The 23,317-nt window shown below is 38.1% G+C and overlaps 1 protein-coding gene across 8 annotated transcripts in view; it reads left to right on the forward strand.

Annotated features, from left to right (window-relative positions):
* The first annotated feature begins 288 nt into the window (after window positions 1-288).
* Window positions 289-23,317, forward strand: part of UBE2U (ubiquitin conjugating enzyme E2 U) — a 59,042-nt gene continuing 36,013 nt past the window's right edge. For 2 of the 8 annotated variants that reach the window (XM_042953000.1, XM_042953002.1), the window contains exons 1-6: window positions 289-853; window positions 2,582-2,663; window positions 3,675-3,767; window positions 7,948-8,045; window positions 13,656-13,776; window positions 17,469-17,517. In XM_042953000.1, coding sequence (XP_042808934.1) covers window positions 788-853; window positions 2,582-2,663; window positions 3,675-3,767; window positions 7,948-8,045; window positions 13,656-13,776; window positions 17,469-17,517 — 509 coding nt within the window. In that variant the 5' untranslated portion in view covers window positions 289-787. Of the gene's footprint in view, window positions 854-2,580; window positions 2,664-3,674; window positions 3,768-7,947; window positions 8,046-13,655; window positions 13,777-17,468; window positions 17,518-23,317 lie in introns of those variants that run through there. The other 6 variants (XM_042953005.1, XM_042953004.1, XM_042953001.1 and 3 more) reach the window with 5 other exon arrangements.

Genomic DNA, 23,317 nt, shown 5'->3' on the forward strand with positions numbered 1-23,317 from the left:
AGCTTGCCATATACGTTATGATTAATAAGCTCAGACTTGTATGTAGTGATTACTTATTACCAGACAGTTTCTGATATTCAAAGAAGAGTGAAAGCATTTCAGAAAAGGACTGCGAGTGAAGGCTTCTGAAAGATCCTGGGACTTTACCCCACCCTCTACACTAATTGGGTACAGTCCACTTTGGTGGACTGAGTTGGCGTGGGGGGCGGGGGTTGTTGTCTTGACAACAGATCTCATTGGCCTGTCAAAGTGAAACTGTTGGACGATTGGCTGCGAAGCTTTCCAGAGGCCTGCCCCGGTCGCTGATTGGATGAGGGGCAGCCAAACTCCCCCCACTCCTTTCCCGCAGGGTTCTGTTGCTCGGCAACCGATTTGCGACCTCCAGCGAAGCGGGCACCCAGTTACACCTGTGAAACGTAAACTACCCGACTAACGAGGGCCCTACTTTGCCCTGAGCTTACACCTCTCCCGCTGGCCCCCCTCACGGACGACACGGGTTGTGCCAGGTGCTCATCCAAGTTTGCCTTGAGACCAGGCTGTGGGCTGGCACGGCGGTCGCACACCGCAGTTGAGCACGTGCCCGGTTTCCTTCTTGAAGTCAGAGGAGAAAAAAAAGTCACTGTTCTATGTCCAATTTAGAGCCACTTCTGTTGGGAGGACACAGCGTTCTGGGGCTAGAAAACAAGATTTATGTCGGAGTGGGAGAGTGACCGGTAATCTCAGACATCTGTCTCAGAGTGCAGCCTAGGAGTGTGGGGACAAGTGCCAGGCCCTTTGCTGCCTTATCATGCACCGCAGGGCTTACTTCTTGCTGGAAAGAGACTTCCAAGAGTTGAAGGAGAACAATTTTAAGGTAAGTACCGGGAACCTGGAGGGATGGGTTTCGTTGGGGTACAAATTTTTAAAAATCATTTTGATCCGTGTTTATTCTAGAAGGCATAATTTAGTTAAACCTAATTTGCCACTGCAGCATTGTTATTTAATGAGTTGATTGCACTGTTACACTATAATAATAACAATTATTATTACTTCATAATAACAGTTCACAATATTGAGCATATTATGCTAAGTAATTTATGCGTATTTAAGCCCTGAATAGCAAGTAGTAATTAGTAGGTGCAGGGCTGTGGCTCATTAATTACAATATCATAAAATAAGTAGTGTTGGGGTGCCTGGGTGGCTCAGTTGGTTAAGTGTCTGAGTCTTGATTTTGGCTCAGGTCATGATCTCACTGTTCCGTGGGTTCGAGCACCATATCTAGCTCTGCTCTGGCGGTGTGGAGCCTGCTTGAGATTCTCTCTCTCTCTTTCTCTCTCTGCCCCGCCCCTTCTAAGATAAATAAGTAAACTTTTTTTTTTTTTAAGTAGTGTTTTGTTTTACCTACATTAAATAGAAACCTAAATCTTAGAAAGGTTCAGTAAATATTTGGCCCCAGGATTCTATCATAGGGTTTTCTGATTCCAAACGCCTTGCTCTTAAGTCTTAAGTTCTACTAATCACTGTCTAGTGCACTTTTCACCAACTGCTATCATAATGCACGAGTGCCTTTCCTTTATAATTTTAACACAGAGGAAGGCTTTGCCCTGAGTGCCACCACAGTGAGGTCCATAGGTGCCACAGGCTGATGTATCACTTATGGTATGGAGAATTAAAAATGGAAGGGGGGGGGGAGGGGGTACTTAAGAGAAAGAATGGAAAGAAAGCCACCTTAGAGGGAATGCACAGAGGGCTACCAACAGTTGCTCCAGGTGTAGTTAAGTGGTTTTTTTTCTGTTTCGACCCCGGCTATAGAAGTGTTGTCTTCGCTTGCAGATGTTAGAACAATTATTGAGTCCAACAACAAACATCCCGGATGCACAAACCTAACATTTGATGTTGTTTCTGCTCTACCTGAACTTTGTAGTTCTCTGGTAAAAGAGAATTTGATGAAGGGAGAAGTGATATGTAAATATAGATAATGGAGAAAATGGAAATATTATAATGTTTATCCAAACTAGCATTTAACATACTTAATAACGATGTGGTTGCTCAGAAATGTTTGTCAACTATATTTAAGTATTCCTCAGCATAAGTGATAAAGTTTTGCATGAAATACATTCTTGTCCATCCATTGGGACAGTACCTCAAGTATATGAAAATTTTATTTTTATATACAAGCATAATTTTGGAATTGTGTTTTTCTTAATGAAAATTTTTTACTTCATTCCTTCAATAGAGCATCCATATAGTTTTTTAAAGCTCTGAAGAAATTCCTGCTTTCCAACTCTTTCCTTCTTTTCTATTTGAAATCTTAAATAAGCTATTGATTTATATAAGCCACACATCTCAGTCTTGACTTTGTAGTCCCGCTTGCAATTTCCATGCTTATGATTTATTTTAAATTTACTATTGTGTGTATTTCTTGGAATCTACCTTAACTTCTGTGTAATAAGACAATATCTAGCATCTCCCCAAATCAACAAATAAATAAATTTATCAGGAAAAGAAAATGTGGAGTTTTTGGAATTCATTGTAATTTGATATCTGATCTTCAAAGCTGTGATATTTAATCTTCCACTTTGCTTTGTTTTTTAAATTAAAGGGTATTACTGCCTTTCCTGTAAGTGAAGATCTGATGGAATGGGGAGCTAGTATTCAAGGTCTACAGAATACAGTTTGGCAAGGTTTGTGTTTTCAAAACTAATTTGCTTTTTAAAAGTCTTTATGCCATTATCAGCCTATTTTCTTTCATGTATATAATAAGGTTATAATATACAAATTCTCTAAAATTTTAAAAGTATTCACGTGTTATTTTTTCATTATGTGCCTTAATTTCTTGCCATTTGTCAACATAGATGGAAATTTTAGATTTGAATTTTTCTTTATGCCAAATGTTAATGTTCTTACACTTTTAAGAAGCAGACACAGTAAAGTATATCAATTGGGAATATCATGTAAGCCTTCCATGAAATCAGAGAATAGCTATCAAAATTCCTACTTGCACAGAAATCCCACAATTATCTCTCACTTCTTTCCTCTGTGATTTTCCCCCCAAATTTTCACAAATCAAATTTTTAAGAAGACTGGGCCACTATAAACGTTAATGACCATGCACTTTTTCTTTGTGGTTTAACAAGATAGATTTGTCGAGTGAAGCAGGGGAGAGAAACATAAGTGGATAATTGTAAAAAAAATATAATACCTGATAGTAATGGATTTTGAATGGAATGCTGAGGAGGCAGTGATTAGTTAATTTCACCTTGGAAAGTCAGGAGTGGCTTCCCAGGGAAGTGACACTTGAGTTGAATCCTTAAGAACGGGTAAAAGTTTGTCAGGTTTAGAAGGAGAGGAAGGAAATTCAGTCTGAGTGAACAGCATGGCAAAAGCTTATCAACAAGAAATGGTTCTGGAACAGTGAGTTCAGTAAATATGAGCAATACAGTGCAGGAGGCAGGTGTTAAGGGATGGAGTCAGTGGGCAAAAAGGGTTGATGGGAAGCAGGCTGAAAACACAGTGGGATTAGATTGTGCAGAGTGTGTTATACTGTGTAGGGGAGTCTACATACCCTGTGATCCAATTTACTTATAAATAAAAATCCAGGGACCTTGAGGAGGCTAACGTGTAGAGAAACTTCAGGTTTCAGGTAATCAGTGCCACATGACACTTCTGTAAAAATGTTTGTGTCTTTATCATAGGATTATTCTTCCAACTGACAATAAATTTTACATCGGAGTACAATTTGGTCCCTCCAGTTGTGAAATTCTTAACAATTCCTTTTCATCCAAATGGTAAGGACCAAATGAGATTTCTTCATTGGGGCTCTGTCCCTATTGTCCTTGTTCCTCATAAGTGTTTAAGAATGTTTCTTTTTAACAGCTTTGTTATGGTTATATTAGTAAGCATGCTTATTGGGTAAAATATGCAAAGGCACGATAAAATTATCAACTTGAATCCTAACTCACAGAGCTATTGCTCTCAACACTTAAATTTATTTTCTTTTTACTATGTATGTATTTTTTCTACATAGTTGAAATATTACATATGAAGTTTTTAAAATGACATGTTTATTTCTGCATTATTAAACATTCTTCAAAGGTCATTTTTGATGACCAAATGATAACTATTCTCGTTTTGTTCAATATTCTCATTGCGTCTAATTTTTTTATCATAAAAAATGATGCACTGACAAATTAACATTTTAGAAAGAAATTAGTTAGAATGCTGTTCAAGTTATATACAAAGTGAATTCCTGATATATCAAAAATCTAAAAGTTTTACATACTAAAAAGAAGAAAATCTAATAGAAATTTTTATCAGCTTGATGAGGAAGGCCTTTTCAAATATGATAAAACCTAGAATCCATGAAAAAAGCATGGTACATTAAACTATATAAACTTTTTAAAACTTCTCTATGTCCAACAATATTATAAACAGAGACGAAACACATGACTTTTGCAAACCAAGGGAAAATATTTGCAATGAGAACAGAATATCTACAACATATAAAGAGCACTTAAGAATCAATAAGAAAAATTAAAGCAATAGAAAAATGGGCAAAAGTTATAAACAAACACTTTATAGAAGAAACATAACAAAAATAAACACAAAAAGATGTTCAGCCACACTAGTAAGAAAATAAATGCATATTAAAACAAAAATTATGATTCATTGCTTATGTTTACAAAATGTTAAAAATCTACACAATTTTAGTAGGGGTAGGCAAACATGGGCTCTCTGACATAATGATGACCTTAGTGTGACCTATGTGGGAAGCAGTTTGACAGTTTCTAATCAGCAATAAAGGGCAAACAGCCCTAAATCCATGTAATACCATATTTATAAATGATTCCATAGAAATAGTAGCACAAGTGTGGAAGAGTATGTTTAATATTTAAAGATGTTTGTTCCCAATAACAATGTTGGAAACAGTAAAAAGGGAGATAAACACCAGTGTCCATTGATATTGGAATTTTTAAATAAAATATCTTACAGCTATATACATAACAAGGAAGATATATAAAAGCAAGACTTTTTGGTCATTGCTATATTCCAAGAATATTCACTACTTGGCATATATCTGGTGTTCAAATATTTTTAAATAAATATGTCCAGTGACACCTGGGTGGGTCAGTCGGTTAAGCATCCGACTCTTGATTTTGGCTCAAGTTATGATCTTGCACTTGTGAGACTGAACCTCACATCAGGCTCTGTGCTGACGGTGCAGAGCCTGCTTGGAATTCTGTCTCTCTCTGCCCCTCTCCTGCTCTCACCTGCAAGAAATCTCTAAACAAACAAACATCAAAAAATAAATAAATAAATAAATATGTCCAGAAATATGTTGATGATTCACTGTTAAATGGAAAAAAAAAAAAAAAAAACACACACACACTTCAAAGAATAACATGTAAGATATAATTCCATTTAATGAAAAAACAAAAACCATACACACACACGCACACATGTGTGTGTATATTTGTATAGCCCAACTAGTAATAATTCTAAAGAGTGGCATTAGTAGGCAAGGGAGTTTTCATATTTTACTTTATATACTTTCATATAATTTTTTTCCAAGTACATTATTACTTTGTAATTTTAAAAAATCCCTATTTTTAAGGGATAAAATTAAATTTATGGTACAAAATTCAGTGTGTATGTTTTATATTATTTGCTTAAAATAAACACAAATGAAGTTACTGGTTAAATATGGGGTGGGGGGGGAGGTGGTCTTCTTAACTCATAGTTACAAACCTTCCATTTCCACAAAGTACAAAGAGCTTCTGTCTCAAGGAGAGAAAGTATAGAACATCTGTGATTGCTGGTCTTTCCCTCCGTCACTACTTGAGTGACTTATCTGTTGGGGAAATAGGAGGAAAAATTGAACACGTGTGGCTCAGCACTTTCTCAACACTTTATTTCCAACCAGCCTTCCCAGAGAATGGGTGCTGTCTCACTTTCTCCAGGCAAGAAACGGGCAGGCCTTCAGTTTGGGTGTTAAGTCCAAATCAGGGGGGCTTTTTGTGGAGCTTGATTAAAGCCATTGATCATGCATTCTCCATTTCGATCTAACCTACAGTAAAGTTGATGTTTCACAGTTAGGCCTGTTTCATTATGTATGAACTCGGGAGGAGCAGAGTATTATTTATTAGCCCCCAAACTCCAAAAGATGGCTGTATATAGTTCTAAGTCTTTAGATACATAAAGCCAAGTTGCCTTTCTGGATGCTATTTACACTTCCACCAGTAACTGTATACAAAGTTCTCATTTTATCACTCTCCAATTCTGGGCATGGAAACTTCAGAGACTTTTTTTTTTTTTTTTGCCAATTTTATAAAAATCTCACTTTTTTATTTTAATAAGCACTTCTTTGAATATTTGCGAGTTAAACATTTTTTCATGTCTGTTGATGGTATTTCTTATTTTGCAAATTGTCAGACTTAGCAATGTTTATTACATTGTCTTAGATGTTGCAAATATTTCCCTCTGTCACTAATTTTTAAATTTTGCTTATGCTGGCTCTTTTATATCTGGGATTTAAAAATTTTTATGTAATCATATCTATTAGTCTTGTCCTTTGAGATTTTTGTAATTATCTTTAAACTTAGCTGACCCTTTCCCCAAACACAATCAAATCATCATTTTAATATTCTTTTAGTTGTTCTGTAGTCTTATTTGTCATATTTAACTCTATTCTTTCTTTAAAATACCAATTTAGTTAACTGAGGTGACTGAGTGGCTCAGTTGGTTAAGCATCTGACTTTGGCTCAGGTCATAATCTCATGGTTCACAAGTTTGAGCCCCACGTGGGGCTCTGTGCTGACAGCTAGGAGCCTGGAGCCTGCTTTGGATTGTGTCTCCCTGTCTCTCTGCTTCTCCCCCTCCCCCCCGCCCCCCGCCTCTCTCAAAAACAAACATTACAAAAAATTTTGTAATAAAATACTGATTTAGTTAATTAACTGTGTCAGGGGATATGCTAAGCTCTACGTATCTTTCCAATCTGTATATAACAGAACAAAGCTGGCAGAGAGGTTTTGCTGTCCTCATCATGCAGTATCATTTCTGGATGTAAGGCATTTACTCTGTGACCAGTGGGAAGGGGGAGAACCACAGAGGGCAAAACAGCTTCCTTCAGGAAATATGATGTAGAAGTTGCACACTTTCCTTCTGCTGATATCCCGTGATTACATTTTAGTTACATGGTCGCATCTCACTGGAGGAAAGGCTGGGGAAAATGCGGGCAACCATGTGTTTATCTAAAATCACAGAGAGGGATGGAGATGGGGGCAGGCATAGAGCTTCTTATCACAGAAGAAATGGAAGAAAGGAAGAGTAGATACCAGAGGACAATGAGTAGTCTGCACACTTGTTGATTATCTTTTCTTTTGCCGCTGACTCATAATTGCACTTTTAACATACAACAATTGTAACCCATAGTAGGATTTGTTTCTAAAGGTTATCACATTGTTTAATCTTACATCCCACTCCAGGGTTATAATTATTATAGTTTTACAACACGATGTCAAATCCAACAGCTCTCTTTTCACCTTTTCACAATTTTCTTTTCACTTCTTAGCTTTTTATGGCAAGGTTTTTCTATTAGGGTACAAATGTTTCTCTTATTATTTACAAAAGTTTTTAATATGCTAATAAAACGTACTTTATCTTTTGATTCTTTTCAGTGAAGATAGTTTCTTTCATTGTATCCCCCTTTCACACATTAGGAAAGTGAGACCTAGAGAGGTAAAGTTAAATTGCTCAAGGTCACAGAGCTGACAAAGCAGGGAGTCAATGTTCAGATCTATGTGTATGCTTTTAACAGCTACACTATATCAACTGCCAGTCACATTCACTGAAAATACTTTTCTGCTTTCTCGTTTGCTTTCTGATTTTGCCTGTGATATTTTGATGTTCATAAACTGTAAATAATAATTTTATTATATGTGTCAATATTAATGTATTATTTCAATACAGTAGACCAAAATACTGGTCGGGCCTGTATAGATTTTTTGGACGACCCTGCTAAGTGGAATACAAGCTATACATTGAGCAGCATTCTATTTACCCTCCAGGTAAGAACAGAGTAATACAGTGTTCTCTTTAAATTTGTTTACAAGTTTATTTATTTATTTTGAGAAGTGGGGAGGGTCAGAGAGAGAGAGAATCCCAAGCAGGCTTCACACTGTCAGCTCAGAGCCCAATGTGGGGCTCGATCTCATGACCATGACCACTCCATCTCATGACCAAGACCACTCTCAAAATCAAGAGTCAAGTGCTTAACCAACCGAGCCTCCCAGGCACCCCTAATGCTCTCTTTAATACTTTGAACTCTCCCAGTTATTCAAAATATAAGGATAAGATGTACAATGCATATTTAAATGTTTGAAGGATTTGAGTAAGCTTATGTAAATCAGTAACATTTTTACACCAAGGTTATAAAGTGGGACTTACAAAGATTATTATTTTAAAGTGAAATTGATAGTTAGGTCCCTTTACAATGAGAGAATGCATATTTTATTTAAAAAAAAAGAACTGGATGGTTTCAATTCTAGAAATACAGTCTTAAGTTTTCTTTTGGCTTCTAACTTCACTTCATAATATTGGATGTGATCCTTCTTCATTCATGAATCTTGCCTTGCTCAGAGAGGTGAATCAAATGGCTAGAACTTAAAATGTTCAGCTTTATCAGCTTGGCTTCTGACAGTGCTAGCGACTTGCTCTTTTATAACTTTCATATCAAACCCAGGGAACAATTAAACCAGGGATTCCCCGTCCCCTCCCCCCCAGACTGATGCCTGTTTCTGGAATGCCCCCTTGCCTCTTGGATGCATCGTCCTAAGAAGCATGCCTCAGTGTTGTGTTATTTCTGTCCCTCAATGAGCCTCCTTTCTCCTCTGGTGCTAAAATAAATTATTTCAGTGGCACTTGCTTTGACCACCTATAATCCAGCTCAGCGATGTCTTTTCCATGGACCTACTTATATCATTAATAATATCTGAAGATAAACTATTAAATGTTGATTATCTGGAATACTTAGAGAATAAAGTATTCTGGCTTAATTGAATTCTCTCCATCACACAGAATTATAAGAGAAATTCTGTTTCTTATTTTTGAAAAAAAATGTTCTGTGTAGTCATCTTAGTATATACTGAGAAAAATAATCTTTTTGAAGATTAAATGCTCAAGCTTATTCATTCATTCATTCTACAAATATGTACTGAGCATCTACCTGTGTTAGGCCATGTTTGGGAAGAGATATTTGAGCAAACACTGGAAAGAAGTAAGGGAGTGTGATATGCAGGTCTCTGGGATTGATCTTCTGGATTCCTTCAGGGTGAGTCACATTCCAATCTCTTCTACCCAAATTAGGATCTGCCTGAAGAATAGTAAAACCAAATGTTCCCAAAATGTAATGAGTGAGGGCAATCCAGAATGAAATAATAGAGAATTTGAATTGCAGACTAATTTAATAAAAGGAAGATTTAGGGCTCTGAGTTCAGGGTGCTTCGTCCTGCCACTTCGCACCTTTGTACCACTGGACAAATTTCTTCACTTCTAAATACCTGAAATTCTCCATCAGTAAAATGGGGCTGTTAGTAACTCCCTTGTATAACTTGTGAGGATTAAATAAATTAACACATGAACTTAGAATCGTGAGTGGTCCAAGAAAAGAACTCAATAAAAGCTAGTTAATATTATGATTGTTCTTACCTTTAACAAAGTGACAGCAAAGTACAGCCAAATATATCATGGAAAGCCAGTAGATGACACAGTCGTTTGTCTTTTTATTTTTCAGGTAGATTTATAAAACAAACATGCTCACGTTACAGATCTGTAAGATAGTAGAAAGGAAAAGAAAATCACTGATAGTCATAAAGAAAACCCCTAATCCTGCTGTTATTAACATTTCCCTGTAATGTTTTCTCCTCTGTTTTTGTTTTTTTTGTTTGTTTCTTTGTTTGAAATCTTTCAGTTCCACATTCACTACAGTGTCAAGCTCAGTTCTGTTGCCTGACAAACAACCCCCTTGTCCTCACACCTGGGCTTCATTCTCTCCCTGACGTACCATGCAGCCCCCTCGTATTATATCTTCATGCTTTTCTTCACTCACAGTGCGTGGTTCAGTTCAGGTTAAAAAGCATTTATAGAGCTCTCAATTCTAAAGTTACAAACTCAAGCAAGTCTTGGACCTTGAGAAGTGCCCAGTCTGGTTTCTGCCTGACAACCCAGTCTCTCCTTCCCTCTTGCTCGGTCTGTCTGGCAAGCGGCTGCTCCCATCAGCAGAGTCAGGGCAAATGAGTCCTCCTTTGGGATACCTTTCCTGACTTTCTTTCATAGGTAGAACTGATGGGTTTGATGTTTGAGGAATTTCTTTTGTCCCCCACCCAGTAAGTAGTACTCTAAACAGATTTCTATCAGGGCACTGTAATACTGTAAAGCACATACTGCTTTCTTATCTGTCTTCTCCTGTTGGACTAGAAGCTCCTCGAGGTCAGGGAACAGGTCCAATTCATCTCTGATTCCCCAGTACCTACCCAGGACAATGCTGACGGTAGGTACTAAGTAACACAAATGGAAGAACGAACCTGAATTGTTGCATTGTTTCAATTATGGTTTATATCTATAAATTACTTGACCTGTTTATTTTTCACTTAATATTTTATCTCAAGTAATTTTCATATTGCTGCAATTAATATTTTAATAGCTATTTAATGGTCCTTTTGAGGTCAGCACTGCCCAGTAGAACTTTCTGCACTGACAGAAATGTCCAGTATCTGCACTGTGTAATACGGTGGGCACTAGTCACATGGCTACTGAGAACTTGAAATGTGGCTGGTGTAACTGAGGAGGACTCAGTTTTTCACTTATTTTATTTAATTTAAATTTCAATAGCCACATATGGCTAGTGCCTACTGTAATGGACAGTACATGGATAGGCCATCATTTCTGAACACTTCCCTTTAAATAACAGATGAGACCTACGTATAATTATCACATTGTTTTTCAAGGGAGTAGCATTTGAAATGTGTTTAAAATATTTTAAAGTCGGGGCGCCTGGGTGGCGCAGTCGGTTAAGCGTCCGACTTCAGCCAGGTCACGATCTCGCGGTCTGTGAGTTCGAGCCCCGCGTCAGGCTCTGGGCTGATGGCTCGGAGCCTGGAGCCTGTTTCCGATTCTGTGTCTCCCTCTCTCTCTGCCCCTCCCCCGTTCATGCTCTGTCTCTCTCTGTCCCAAAAATAAATAAAAAACGTTGAAAAAAAATTTAAAAAAAAAAAAAAAATATTTTAAAGTCTAACTATACTAATCATTTCCTCCTAAAATTTTTATAATCTCATAAAATATTTTAAGAACACTTGTACTTCAATATATAGTGCAAAGGTAAATACCAACACCTATCCATAAAAGGAATTCCAAATTCATGGGCTTTAACTAATTGAAAATTATAAATTGTACCTACAGTTACAGTTGTTTACCAATGCTTCAGGTTTGTTTTGTACTTATCCTCTGGAAATCTGCTTTATGTTCTTTCATACTATCACAGGGCTGATTTAAAAGTTGGACCTTTATTTTTTTTTTTACTATTTTAACAAGGTGTCTGATTGATATATTTGAGTATATTCCCGTTCTTAAAAATCATTAAGTACATGTAGTAGCTTGTGTACACATTATACGGAAAGGTCTTGGGCACAGTGTCAACGTGAAGACTGTTGAATAAACTTTACCAGATGTGCCTCTGAGTAAGATTGCCTCTCCAGCCAAAGACCAAAAGCTTGCTCTTGAAGATAAGTTTGATCTGCTTCCTGCCCACTTTGAGAGGTATAGTGCAACCCACACTGAATCCTTATTCAAGCAACTTATAATATTCTTGGAAACATAGCTCAAATGTGTTTTCCAAACAGAAAAACTCAAATAACAGCAGTAAATTCTTAATGCTTTTGAGATATCAGATGTCAGATTATTGCTTTCATTGGTCATGACTGCCATCATTTCCATGACACATAAGCCACAATTATCCACTTGGATCTACATGTAGGTATTCTGGTAGTTATTATTTTGGCTGTATTTTATTATCTAATTTGAATGTTGTAATAGTCACAATACTGAATTATTGAATAAATACTTGCAATTTGGGAAAATAATTAAAAATTTGAGGTGATGGATAGACAAGATTATGGTTTAGCGGAACTATCAAGTTTTGGTTACTACTGGTCACCCTATTTTGTCCAGATGCACATATACTATAGCAGGCAGAATTTTCAAGATATCCTAAGACTCCCATCCTCTGGTTATTCAGTATAATATACATACTGCTGTAAAAGGACTTTGCAGATGGAATTATGGTTACGAATCAACTGACCTTAAAATACGAAGGTAATCCTGAATTATACAGGGGGACCCAAAGTAATTATATGGCCTGTTACCAACAGAAGAGGAGGACAGAATAGTCACTCAGAGAAATACAGTGGAAGAAGGAGAATGGTTGTGGCAGGAGGGGACATCAGAGCAATTCCAAGAATAAGAAGGGTTTTTTTAATACCTTAATTTCTCTGAGATGTAGGGGTCCAAATGTAACCTGCAAGAGACCTCTTGTAGCTAAGGATGGCCCCCAGCTTACAGCCAGCAAAGAAACAGGGACTTCAGTCCTACAAAGTCAAGGGTCTGAATTCAGCTAACAAACAACCGGAATGAGCTTGGAAACAGATTCTTTCAGAACCTCTCATAAGGGCCCAGCCAGCTGACACTTTGATTTTAGTCTTGTTAAATCTGGAAAAGAAAAACCAGCCTAATCACCCCAGACTTCCCACCTACAGAAGTGTGAGATAATAAGTTTGTATTGTTTAAGCTGCTAAAGTTGTGCTAATTTGTTACAGCAGCAGTAGAAAACTACAGATAAAAAAATTAATCATTCAGGGATCTGGAGGAATATTGAGGTATACACAGCCTTAATACATATGTTTGCTTATCCATATCTAAGTATGGTCTTATGTTAAAATGTAAACCTTTGGGGTGCCTGGGTGGCTCAGTCAGTTAAGCATTCAACTCTGGATTTTGGCTCTGCACTGGCAGCGTAGAGCCTGCTTGGGATTCTCCCTCACCCTCTCTCTCTGCCCCTGCCCTGTACTCAGTAGTGTTCTCTCTCTCTCTCTCTCTCTCTCTCTCTCTCTCTCTCTCTCTCTCTCCCTCTCTCCCTCTCTCCCTCTCTCCCTCTCTCTCTCTCTCTCTCCCTCCCTCCCTCTCTCTCTCCCTCCCTCTCTCTCTCTCTCTCTCTCTCCCTCTCTCTCTCTCTCTCTCTCTCTTTCTCTCTCAAAATAAACAAATAAACATTTAAAAAATAAAATGTAAACTTTTATTTTTTAATGGGAATGTCTCAGTGTTTCCTAATGTTGAGTTTAATTTATACATAAATTGAACTTAAATTCATGTGGTAGAAAGGAATAGGTCATAGGAAGGAACTTATAACTTGCTTTGTTTGGCTCATGAATGTGCAGTATAAAACTAAGGTAGATCAAGAGTTTCTTGAGAGTAGGGACCATGTCTCATTTGTCTTCATATCTGTCTCCAGATGGAGGCATAGTAGACATTTAATAAATGCTGTTATTCTTGTATGTGTTTGCTTGTCTTTTTGCCCTAACAAAAAAGTTTACTTTAAAAACTCTAATTTTTCTGGTTTTTTCCTGTAGGTTATGCTTTCGAATCCAGTGCTAGAAAATCCAGTGAATTTGGAAGCAGCCCAAATGCTGATTAAAGATGAATCTCTGTACAAACAAATAGTTCTAAGATTTTTCAACCAACCATCACAATGTAAGAAGTGCCTACTTACTGTTTTTTGCCAATTATTAATTATACATTTATGCAAATGAATGACCTAGCAAATAACTGTTACATGAGGGAATGTTTTTTGTATCCGTTTTCAGTAATGAAATCATACTAAGATCTCTCCTACTGTACTGCTTTGTCAAGCTACTCAGTCATCAAAAAGCCAGTCAAAAGTTGTTCTTTGAAGGTTATCAGCAATCATAAGCTTAGTATTTTTAAATGTTATGGTCATAAGGATGGATGGTACTGACTGAAAATTATTTACCCATCACAAAGACATGACATCTGATTTTAACTCTTCGATCTATAATGGATATTTCCCAGACTTCATCTGCAATACCCCAGATCTTACTGATCTGGAACTCCTTTCCTCTTGATTAGCAAGCAGTATGTTTAGCTTTTTGTTCTGAAGAGTTCTTCCTCAACGTATTCCTTCTAAGAGTCCATGTGGAAATGACACCTGAAGCTCTTGAATCTTTCTGCTCTATTGACCAGTGATGTGTTTTATATATATAATATATATATATATATTATATATATAATATTTTTATATATTTTTACATATATATACAATTTTTTTTTTTTTTTTGCTCACTCTCATCCTGCCAGTGACCTCTTCATGACTTACCCCCATCGTCTTCACTGTTTCTGTGTTAGCAGAGTAATGCTGTTGGCTTCTTATGACCAGGGAGGTTTGCCACAAATGAGGGTTAGGCCCCTAGGGACAGTTCTTTCCTCTATGTCCTGCCCCTCCCCCTTCTAGCAGCACACGGCAGCCATGTGTCATAGCTGGTATTACCTCCCCAACAGCAAGCCTTGCTGTTCAGACTCGCTCTCTCAAACTGAGCTCTCTGTACTTTTTTGTTCAGATGTCCCCTGCTTCTTTTTACCTTCCCTTTGTAGGGCTTGCCAGTCCATTAGCTAGGTCTGTACAATTGTGACCAAGTTCAAGTGCTCCTCCATACGACTTCTGGGTCTGGTGCAAATCAAGCAGTGATGACAGGCATCTTTTTCAGTATCTTCAAACACGTCATGATAGTCATGGAGTCCCTCAACCAATCCCTGACAGTTTTGAAACAGGTTTGTACACAGAGGAGTCTGATCGCTTCACTCTGGCCACATTTCTGACCCACTGGAATACTATAGCATCCACAACTGTATCCTCTACACTCAGTTACTATTTGTGGAATGAATGAATAAACAATTTATATCACTTAACCGTTCATTGAGCCCTACAGTACCATCATTATAGAGAAAGATTCTATAACAAAGCTATGTCCACAGTCTAGTAAATGGAAATTTAAAAACTGGTTTTAAAGGATTTTCTATAGCAAATGATTCTGTGCAATAGATTTTGGGTTTGCCCTGCAAAAAGGAAGGATGAGAAAAAAAAAAAAAACTTTAGAGTCCTTCCTTTTGTCCTCCTGTCTAGTAGATGCCATCCTTCACTCCTTTTGGTTCTCCAGCTGTGCCATAAAGTCAGACAGAAAAGCTGCCCCAGTTGCTAAATCTCCCTGCACAGGAGCAACAGAGCAAATAGAACTTTGGCAGGTTTTCACCATATTCTTTAGTTATGTTGGTGAAATATGTGGGAATCCAAGACAGTAAATAGTTATCAGCTTGCTTGCCACCTCAGCCAGACTGTGAGTGGTGGCCTAGGGTTCCATAAAGAGACTGACTTCCTGCAGCTTCCAAGGGCAAGAGTGTCCATGATGCAGGAGAGACAGCTGCTAAGGGGGTGGGAGGCAGGGGAGAAGTAGCAGAAAACTTGTTCTAAATTAGAGGGTATCAAACTATGTGGATTTCTGTGAAAAACTTCATCCAGTGAGAATAAATTACTTGTAACACTTTAGAAAAAAAATTTTTTAATGTTTATTTATTTTTGAGAGAGAGGGAGAGACAGAGCCTGATGCAGGGCTCATACTCATGAGCCATGAGACCATGACCTGAGCCGAAGTCAGACACTCAACGGACTGAGCCACCCAGGTGCCACTACTTGTAACAACTTGAAAAAAATGTCTCACTAGAATGCTTCAAGAGTCATCTTTCATATAGTTTAAAAGATTAATAAAGAGAGCTAGAAAATGCTTAAAAGGAATTACCATAGTTTTAGATAACCCAAAACTAGAACAGATAGTTAATTGTATAAAAGAGAAACTCAAGAAGCAGCAAATTGTATCCTCTCTGGAGGCATTGATTATAGGCTGGAACTACACCCTCAATACCCAGTGTACTGTCTGTTGGTAGGTATTGAATAAAAACTTGTAGAATGAATTAATGAAAAACTGCATGTAAACTTAGATCCTGATTTTACTTCATAGTTTACAAAATGCTTTCACACACATTTATTCATCTGATGCTCAGCCTCTTCCTCAGTGAGGAAGCTGAGGGTCATTGGTGAAGTGGTTGGCCCTAGGCCACAGAGAGCAAGCTGCAGAGGTCAGACCTTCAACCCAGGTGTTCCCCTTCCTTTGTGCCTCCAAATTTAATAGGATGAGCATAAAGTCATTCATTTGGGATCAGAGCATTAAAACTTCCCAGGAAAGAATAAGAGAGAGCTGACTTGGCAGCAGAACTCCCTGAAAAACTTCTTGGGGAATTTATTTGATCACAAACTTAAGGTATAGAAAGTGCTTTTCCACCAGGTACCTGTTGTATGAAAATCCTACCCTACTCTGGTGTGCAGGGCCCTCATCTGGAGTTACCAGCATGCTCAATCTGGAGCATCACATTCCCTGAGCTGAAGAAACTGTGTATGTTTAGCTAATGGAAGAGATGATAAAAGGCAGCTGTAAAAGCTGTATTCAAATATTTGAAGGGCTTTCATAGAGAAAAGGGCAATTTCCTCTCTGTTGTTCCAAAAAACTGAAGTAGCTGCAATCAGTTCTGCCTTCCACAGGCCTACTAGGTTGTAGCCACTATGGTCCAGAATCTGCAGGCTTGGCCCTGCCTCATGCTGGTACATACCTTAAATACATGGGGACTTCTCCCTCATAATCAGTGGTCTGGAATTAATTTCATTAGCCTAAGCCTAAGCCTAAGCCTAAGCCTGGTATTTGGTATGCAGACATGCAAATGCCTCTCATTCCCCAAACTTTCCATAACGTGATGTTTGTCTAGCCTGAACAGCTAGGTCTCAGGTCTCTGCCTTGGCGTATTGACAAGAACACGCTAAGCTGTGAGCTCAAACCCAGATGATGGAGGTCCCAATGACCTTGCCAAATCCTGCCATCTTCTTTGGGACTGGACCCTGTCTCTCTTACTGGTAACGAGAGTGTTCATGTACACCGGACTGCCTGGGACAGTCCTGCTATAATTATTTCTAACACCCCCCTTTACTCTGTGCTCTGGTTTGCACAACAAATTACATAGTCAGAGGCATCTGGCATCTCCAATTCCTAAATTGTTTCCCAGGTTCTGAAGTGTAAATTCACATGCTTTTTATTGGTGTCCCCTCATCATGTCATTTGATTTCAGTTTTTTGGCTAAGACAGTTACCACTTAACATCTTTCACCTTGATGATTTTCTGCCTGTTTTTCTGTTGCTCTCCTTGAGGTTTTATACTTTAGTTTTATTCTTTTATTACTATTTTATTGAGGGTTTGGAAAGAGTGTACATAAAACCATTTATTCCTTCTTCTAAGTCAACCAGATTCCTTTCATATTTTTCTTTACAGTGAGAGATGACAGGCCTGAGTCACTTAAAGATCCAGATAAATTTATCAGGTAAGTTTTTCTTTTAAAAAAAAAATGTTTATTTATTTTGAGAAAGAGAGCACACACGCACGTGTAAGTGGGGGAGGGGCAGAGAGAGAGGGAGAGAGAGAATCCCAAGCAGGCTGTCAGTGCAGAGCCTGATATGGAGCTCAAACTCATGACTCTGAGATCATGACTTGAGCCTAAATTAAGAGTTGGACGCTTAACCAACTGAACCACATATGTACCCCAGGAAAGTTTTTCTTTATATATTCTATGTCAATTCCTTCCTTTTTTCCTTCCTTCCTTCTTTCATTCTTTCCTCTCTCTTTCTCTTTAATCTCTACACCCGACATGGTGCTCGAACTCATGACCTCAATTTATTTACTAAAAGGACTATTGATTTAAATGGTTTATATTTTTTATCATAATTGAATTTTTACCTTATTTATTTATTTATTTACTTACTTACTTACAGTTTATTTATTTTTGAGAGAGAGAGAAAGAGAGCACAAGCAGGGGAGGGGTAGACAGAGAGGGAGAGAGAATCCCAAGCAGGCTCTGTGCTGTCAGACACAGGACTCCATCTCACAAACCATGAGATCATATCCTGAGCTGAAATCGAGAGTCAGACACTTAACTGGCTGAGTCATCCAGGTGCTCCAAATTTTCGCTTTTTAACCTATAAAAGGAAGTAGATCTCTTTTCCTCTTACAATGCTTTTTTCTTAATGTTGTTTTTGGGAAGAATGTGGAAAAGTGATTGAATTCTTTGTAGACTATTAAATTAAAATTTAATGTAATTATATGAACTTGCCTCTTCCTTTAATTTTCATTTTTTATTGCGGATAAAGAAAAGACATGTTATCAATATAATGAGCACAAACCATTTACACATCATAAAAAGCCAAGCAATTAGGGAAATATAAGGTCCCAGAGGAAAATGATGAGAGTTAGGGATGAATCCATTGTACCTTTTAGGAGATAACATGAAAATGTGGCAACAGTTTAGCCATGAACACCTGAACAAGGTACAGGACAATGTTCTCATTTATAGTTCTGCAGTATGTAGTTTCTTGAGCATTTCCATCAGCCTTAATTTTGTAGTCAGTCAGATATAGAAGACAGTTAACTAGTGTTGAAATGACTTGCTTCAGCTTATGCTTTCTTGACCGGCCCTATATAAAAGATGAGCAAGTTAGGTAACTCAGGTGGCTTCGGTTGGTGAAAGTCTTGGAAAGTTTCAGGAAGGCAAGTACAATCTAATAAATAGTGCACCCTGTTGGCATTCAGTAAAGGACATCGCTGCCCCTTAAACTTATCAAATGGAAAGAAGCAACTTACCTTCTTGGCACAAAATGGACCTGTGGTAAATAGTTGTTGAATGTGCCAACACTGTTTTATCTCCTCTAAAACATGAATGTCCCTGGAATTTTACAAAGCTCTTTCTATTTGTGGTATAATCATTTGCAGTGCATAAAAGTACGGTGCCAGCATTTACTAATAAGGCAGCGAAATGGAGGCCAGAAGAACTTCTGTGGTTTCAGCGTTGGCTGGTCCTCTGAATGAAACCCAGAATAAATGAAGCCGGAATCAGGTCTTATCTGTGGTGTTCCCATAGTGCTAGCCTGCAATCTCTAGAGAAATCTCTAGGACTCAATTGAAGCAATATAATCTATATTTCAATGATACTCTACACTCCTAGTATATAGGAGGCTGCAATTTATTATATATCTGTGGCTCCAAATGTTTACCCCTGGTACATTTGTTATGGGACAAAGCTCAGTTATGTCTAGCTTTTAATTTTTAAAGTGTTTTAAATGTTTGTTTGTTTGTTTGTTTGTTTGTTTGTTTGTTTTTGAGAGAGAGAGCATGAGCATGGGAGGGACAGAGAGAGAGGGAGACACAGAACCTGAAGCAGGCTCGAGGCTCTGAGCTATCAGTGCAGAGCTCGATGCGGGGCTCAAACTCGTGAACCACGGGATCATGACCTGAGCCGATGTCGGACGCTCAACTGACTGAGCCACCCAGGTGCCCCTTGTTTTTAGTTTTTATGTAGACTTGTACAATGAGGTCTCACAGAAGTTATTCCAAAAGAGATGCTGCTCTTAGCATTGTCTGTCTAGCACCATATGCTAGGACTTTACTCTACTTTATGAGCTAAAAATATTAACCTGACTACAGAAATGAATTCCAGAGGCCTAGCCAGACAGTTAAGACCCTGTTTCCAAAAGATAAAGCAAAACATAGGTAAAGTCTAGTCAGTTGAGTAGAATATAGTCAGGGGAATCCAGTTGATGTTCCGTAATTAAAAATGGTTTAGGCTTGTGCTTATCACCTGGGAAGTTTGCACATGGGCTGTAGGATGCCACTTAACAAGATATAGGGTGGCTTCTGGGAGAACAGCTACTTACTCATTTATTTAAAATATATTCACTGAGCATTTGCTCTGTAATAGACACTGTGCTCCCATACTGGGGACACACATCTGAATAATATATAATCTTTGGTCTCACATGATTTATAGTCTAGGATTGGAAGCTCTCCTCTGAAGAGAAGATAGTGCGGGGAGTGTGCCTGACTATCCATCCTATAGGACCATATAGGGAGCAACTTCTACCAAAAGATGTAGTTGGAAGGCCACAGGGCTAATACCAGGATTGCGGCTGGGGGGGAATGCTAAAGTCAGAGGGAATCATATTTAAAATGAGTCATATTGAGTAGAAAATTCTTCTCCTGTAGGTTTTTTTTAAAGCCCTCCTTTAGAGGCTTATATTTTTTTCACCAAGTCACCTCTCACTGTTAAATGCAATCTAACATTCCATTGGGCCATACCTATTAATTGTTTTATTACATTAATACTTACAATATAGTAAGTCCTATTACAGAGATGAGATCTAGATGTTGGAGGAGCATAGAGGAAGAAATATCTTCCTAAAGCTTGGACTGCCAGAGTGGGAGGAGGGGCATATAAAGACCAGCTTCCAGGAGAAGGTGATGCCTGAGGTGATTTCTAAAGGGAGAATAGGAATTCACCTACAGACAAGAGGAGAAGGACATTCAGGCAGAGGGAATAACGCATTCAGAAGCATGGAAGTGTGAGAGAGCATAATTTCTCCACCACCCGACCCAAGGGAAAGTAACTTGACATCCGGAATAAAAAGTAAAAATGAATCCAGATGCCAGGGGCAACCAAAGTGTATCAGGACCTGAGGTACAAAACTAGAAGTTGTGAGGGAGAAGGGGATTGGTTGCTAGATATCAAGAAAATAGAAGTGTCTTTTTGGACATGATTCTGCAGACTTTTACTTACTAACATTAAAAGGATGTGAAGGATGGGTTATGAAATATCACATATGTTAGTATCTGAGCTAAACCTTCTGGAGAACTTGCTGCAGTTTGTACCTCAGCACTTGCAGCTTCACCTTGCTTCTTTATGTTACAGAGACAGCTTCGTTCCTTAAACCCCTGAACCAACCTCTGCCAACTTCAGACTTGTCTTTGGCAGCTTCTTCACCTCTCTCAGCCCTCGCAGAATGAAGAGAGTTAGCGCCGTGCTCTGGACTGGTCTTTGTCTTAAGGGAATGTTGTGGTCGGTGAGATCTTCTATCCAGACCATGCAGATTTTCTCCATATCCACATTAAGGCTGTTTTGCTTTCTATCATTCCTGTGTTCAGTGGAGTAACACTTGTAATTTCCTTCAAGAGCTTTTCCTTTGCCTTTACAACTTGGCTGTTTGGTTCAAGAAGCCTAGTTTTCAGCCTATCTCAGCTTTCGATACGCCTTCTCCCTAAGCTTAGTCATGTCTAGCTTCTGCTTCTCTTCCTTACACTTGAACGCTGAGACCATCGTAGGGTTATTAGTTGGACTAATTCCAATATTGTTCTGTCACAGAATAGGGGGACTGGAGGAGAGGGAGAGAGACAGGGGAACGACCAGTGGGTGGAGCAGCCAGAACACTCACATCTACCGATTAGGTTTGCCATACTGCACACGTGTGGTTCATGGCACCCCAAAATAATTACCATGGTAACATCAAAGATCACTGGCCACAGATCATCATAACTAATATAATAATGGAAAAGTTTGAAATGTTGTGAGAATTACCAAAATGTGACAAAGAGACAGGAAGTGAAAAAAAGCTGTTGGAAAACTGGCACAGATTTGCTTGACACAACGTTAACACAAACCTTCCATTTGCAAAAACTGCAGTATCTGAAAAGCACAATATAACGAGGTATGCCTGTATTTCAAAATTTAAAAAAAAAGTTTTTGAAGAAAAGTATTCAAATTTTTTTTGCTGAATAGAGAAAATGGGTATAGCTCCAAACTTTCAAAGTCTGATTCTAAAATCTGAGATTATTACACGAAAGAAAAATTATAGGCCATAACCTCTCATAAACACAGAAGCATAAAGCCTAATCAAAATATTAGCAAATTGAATCCACTGATACATAAAAAGGGGTAGTACATCATGACTAAGAGGGCTTCATTTCAGGAAAGCCAGGTTGGGTTAAAATTTTTAAATCAGCGTAACTCACGAAGTTAACCAAATAAAGGAAAAAAAACAAAATGATCTCAACGAATCAGGAAAAATTATTTGCTAAAATTTGTCACCCATTCATGATAAAAATTCTCACCAAAGTAGGAATAGAGAAGAAATTCCTTATTCCAATAAAGAAAATCTATAAAAATCCAATGGCAAACCTCATACTCAGATGTGAAATGTTGAATGCTTTCCTCCTGAGTTTAATGAGACAAGTATGTCCATTATCACCACTTCTATTCAGCACTGTGCTAGAAGTCCTAGCCAGTGCAATGAAGCCAGGAAGAAAAGTTATAAAGTTTGGAAAGGAGGAAGTAAACCATCTTTATTCACAGATAATGGGATTATATAATAGTAAAATCCAAATGAATATACAAAGCTCGAAAATTAATAAGTGAATTTAGCTAGGCCCCTGGATAGAAAATGAACATTTAAAAAAGCAACTATATTTTTATATACTAGCAATCAATACATAGAAATGGAAGTGTTAGAAATACCATTACAATAGCATCAAAACATAACAAAAGATGAATAAGACATCTATGCCAATACCCACAAAATGTATCTGGGAGAAATTTTAAAAGACCTAAAGAAATAGATATACAAAGTTTGTGACTTGGGAGAGACTGAATATTATTGCAATGTCAGTTCTTTCCAAATTAATCTATAGATTCAATTCAATCTCAGTCAAAATCTCAGCAGTTTTTTTCCCCTGGAAATTAACAGGATGGTTTTAAAGTACATCTAAAAATGCGAAGGATTTAGGATAACAAGACAATCTTGAAGAAGAACAAAGAGGATTGACACTGCCAGTTATCAGGATTCACTGGAAAGTGAGAATAAATTTCAGTCTGACTGGGTCTTTCTAGGTCGTGTTCCTGTCCCTAAACAGTTCCCATTGTCAGAAAGCCTTAAACCCATCAGGCCCTGACTTAGAGTCAGGGTGGAGGTCAGTCCTGTCAGGCTGAATGGCATGTACGTGAGGGGGAGGAATGGAATAGTTACTGTTGGAGAGGCGACCACAATGTCCACTGTGACAACCTTCATATACATACTATTTTTATTGGACTGGAACCTTGGTAAGTAAGAGTTGGATAGGCACAGGAGACAAACGAGTCTTTAGATAGGACTGCTTGCACACATACAGAAATGTAATATGTGGCAAACTCAGGATCAGCAGGAAGTTCCATATGATGGAGACTCTGTACGTGCAGATGATAGTGGAAGAAATGGTTGGAAATAGCCAGATGCTAACACACCTCGAGTTCTATTTGAAAGTGTTTA

Source organism: Panthera leo, chromosome C1, assembly GCF_018350215.1.
Source record: "Panthera leo isolate Ple1 chromosome C1, P.leo_Ple1_pat1.1, whole genome shotgun sequence".
NCBI classification, from domain to species: domain Eukaryota; kingdom Metazoa; phylum Chordata; class Mammalia; order Carnivora; family Felidae; genus Panthera; species Panthera leo.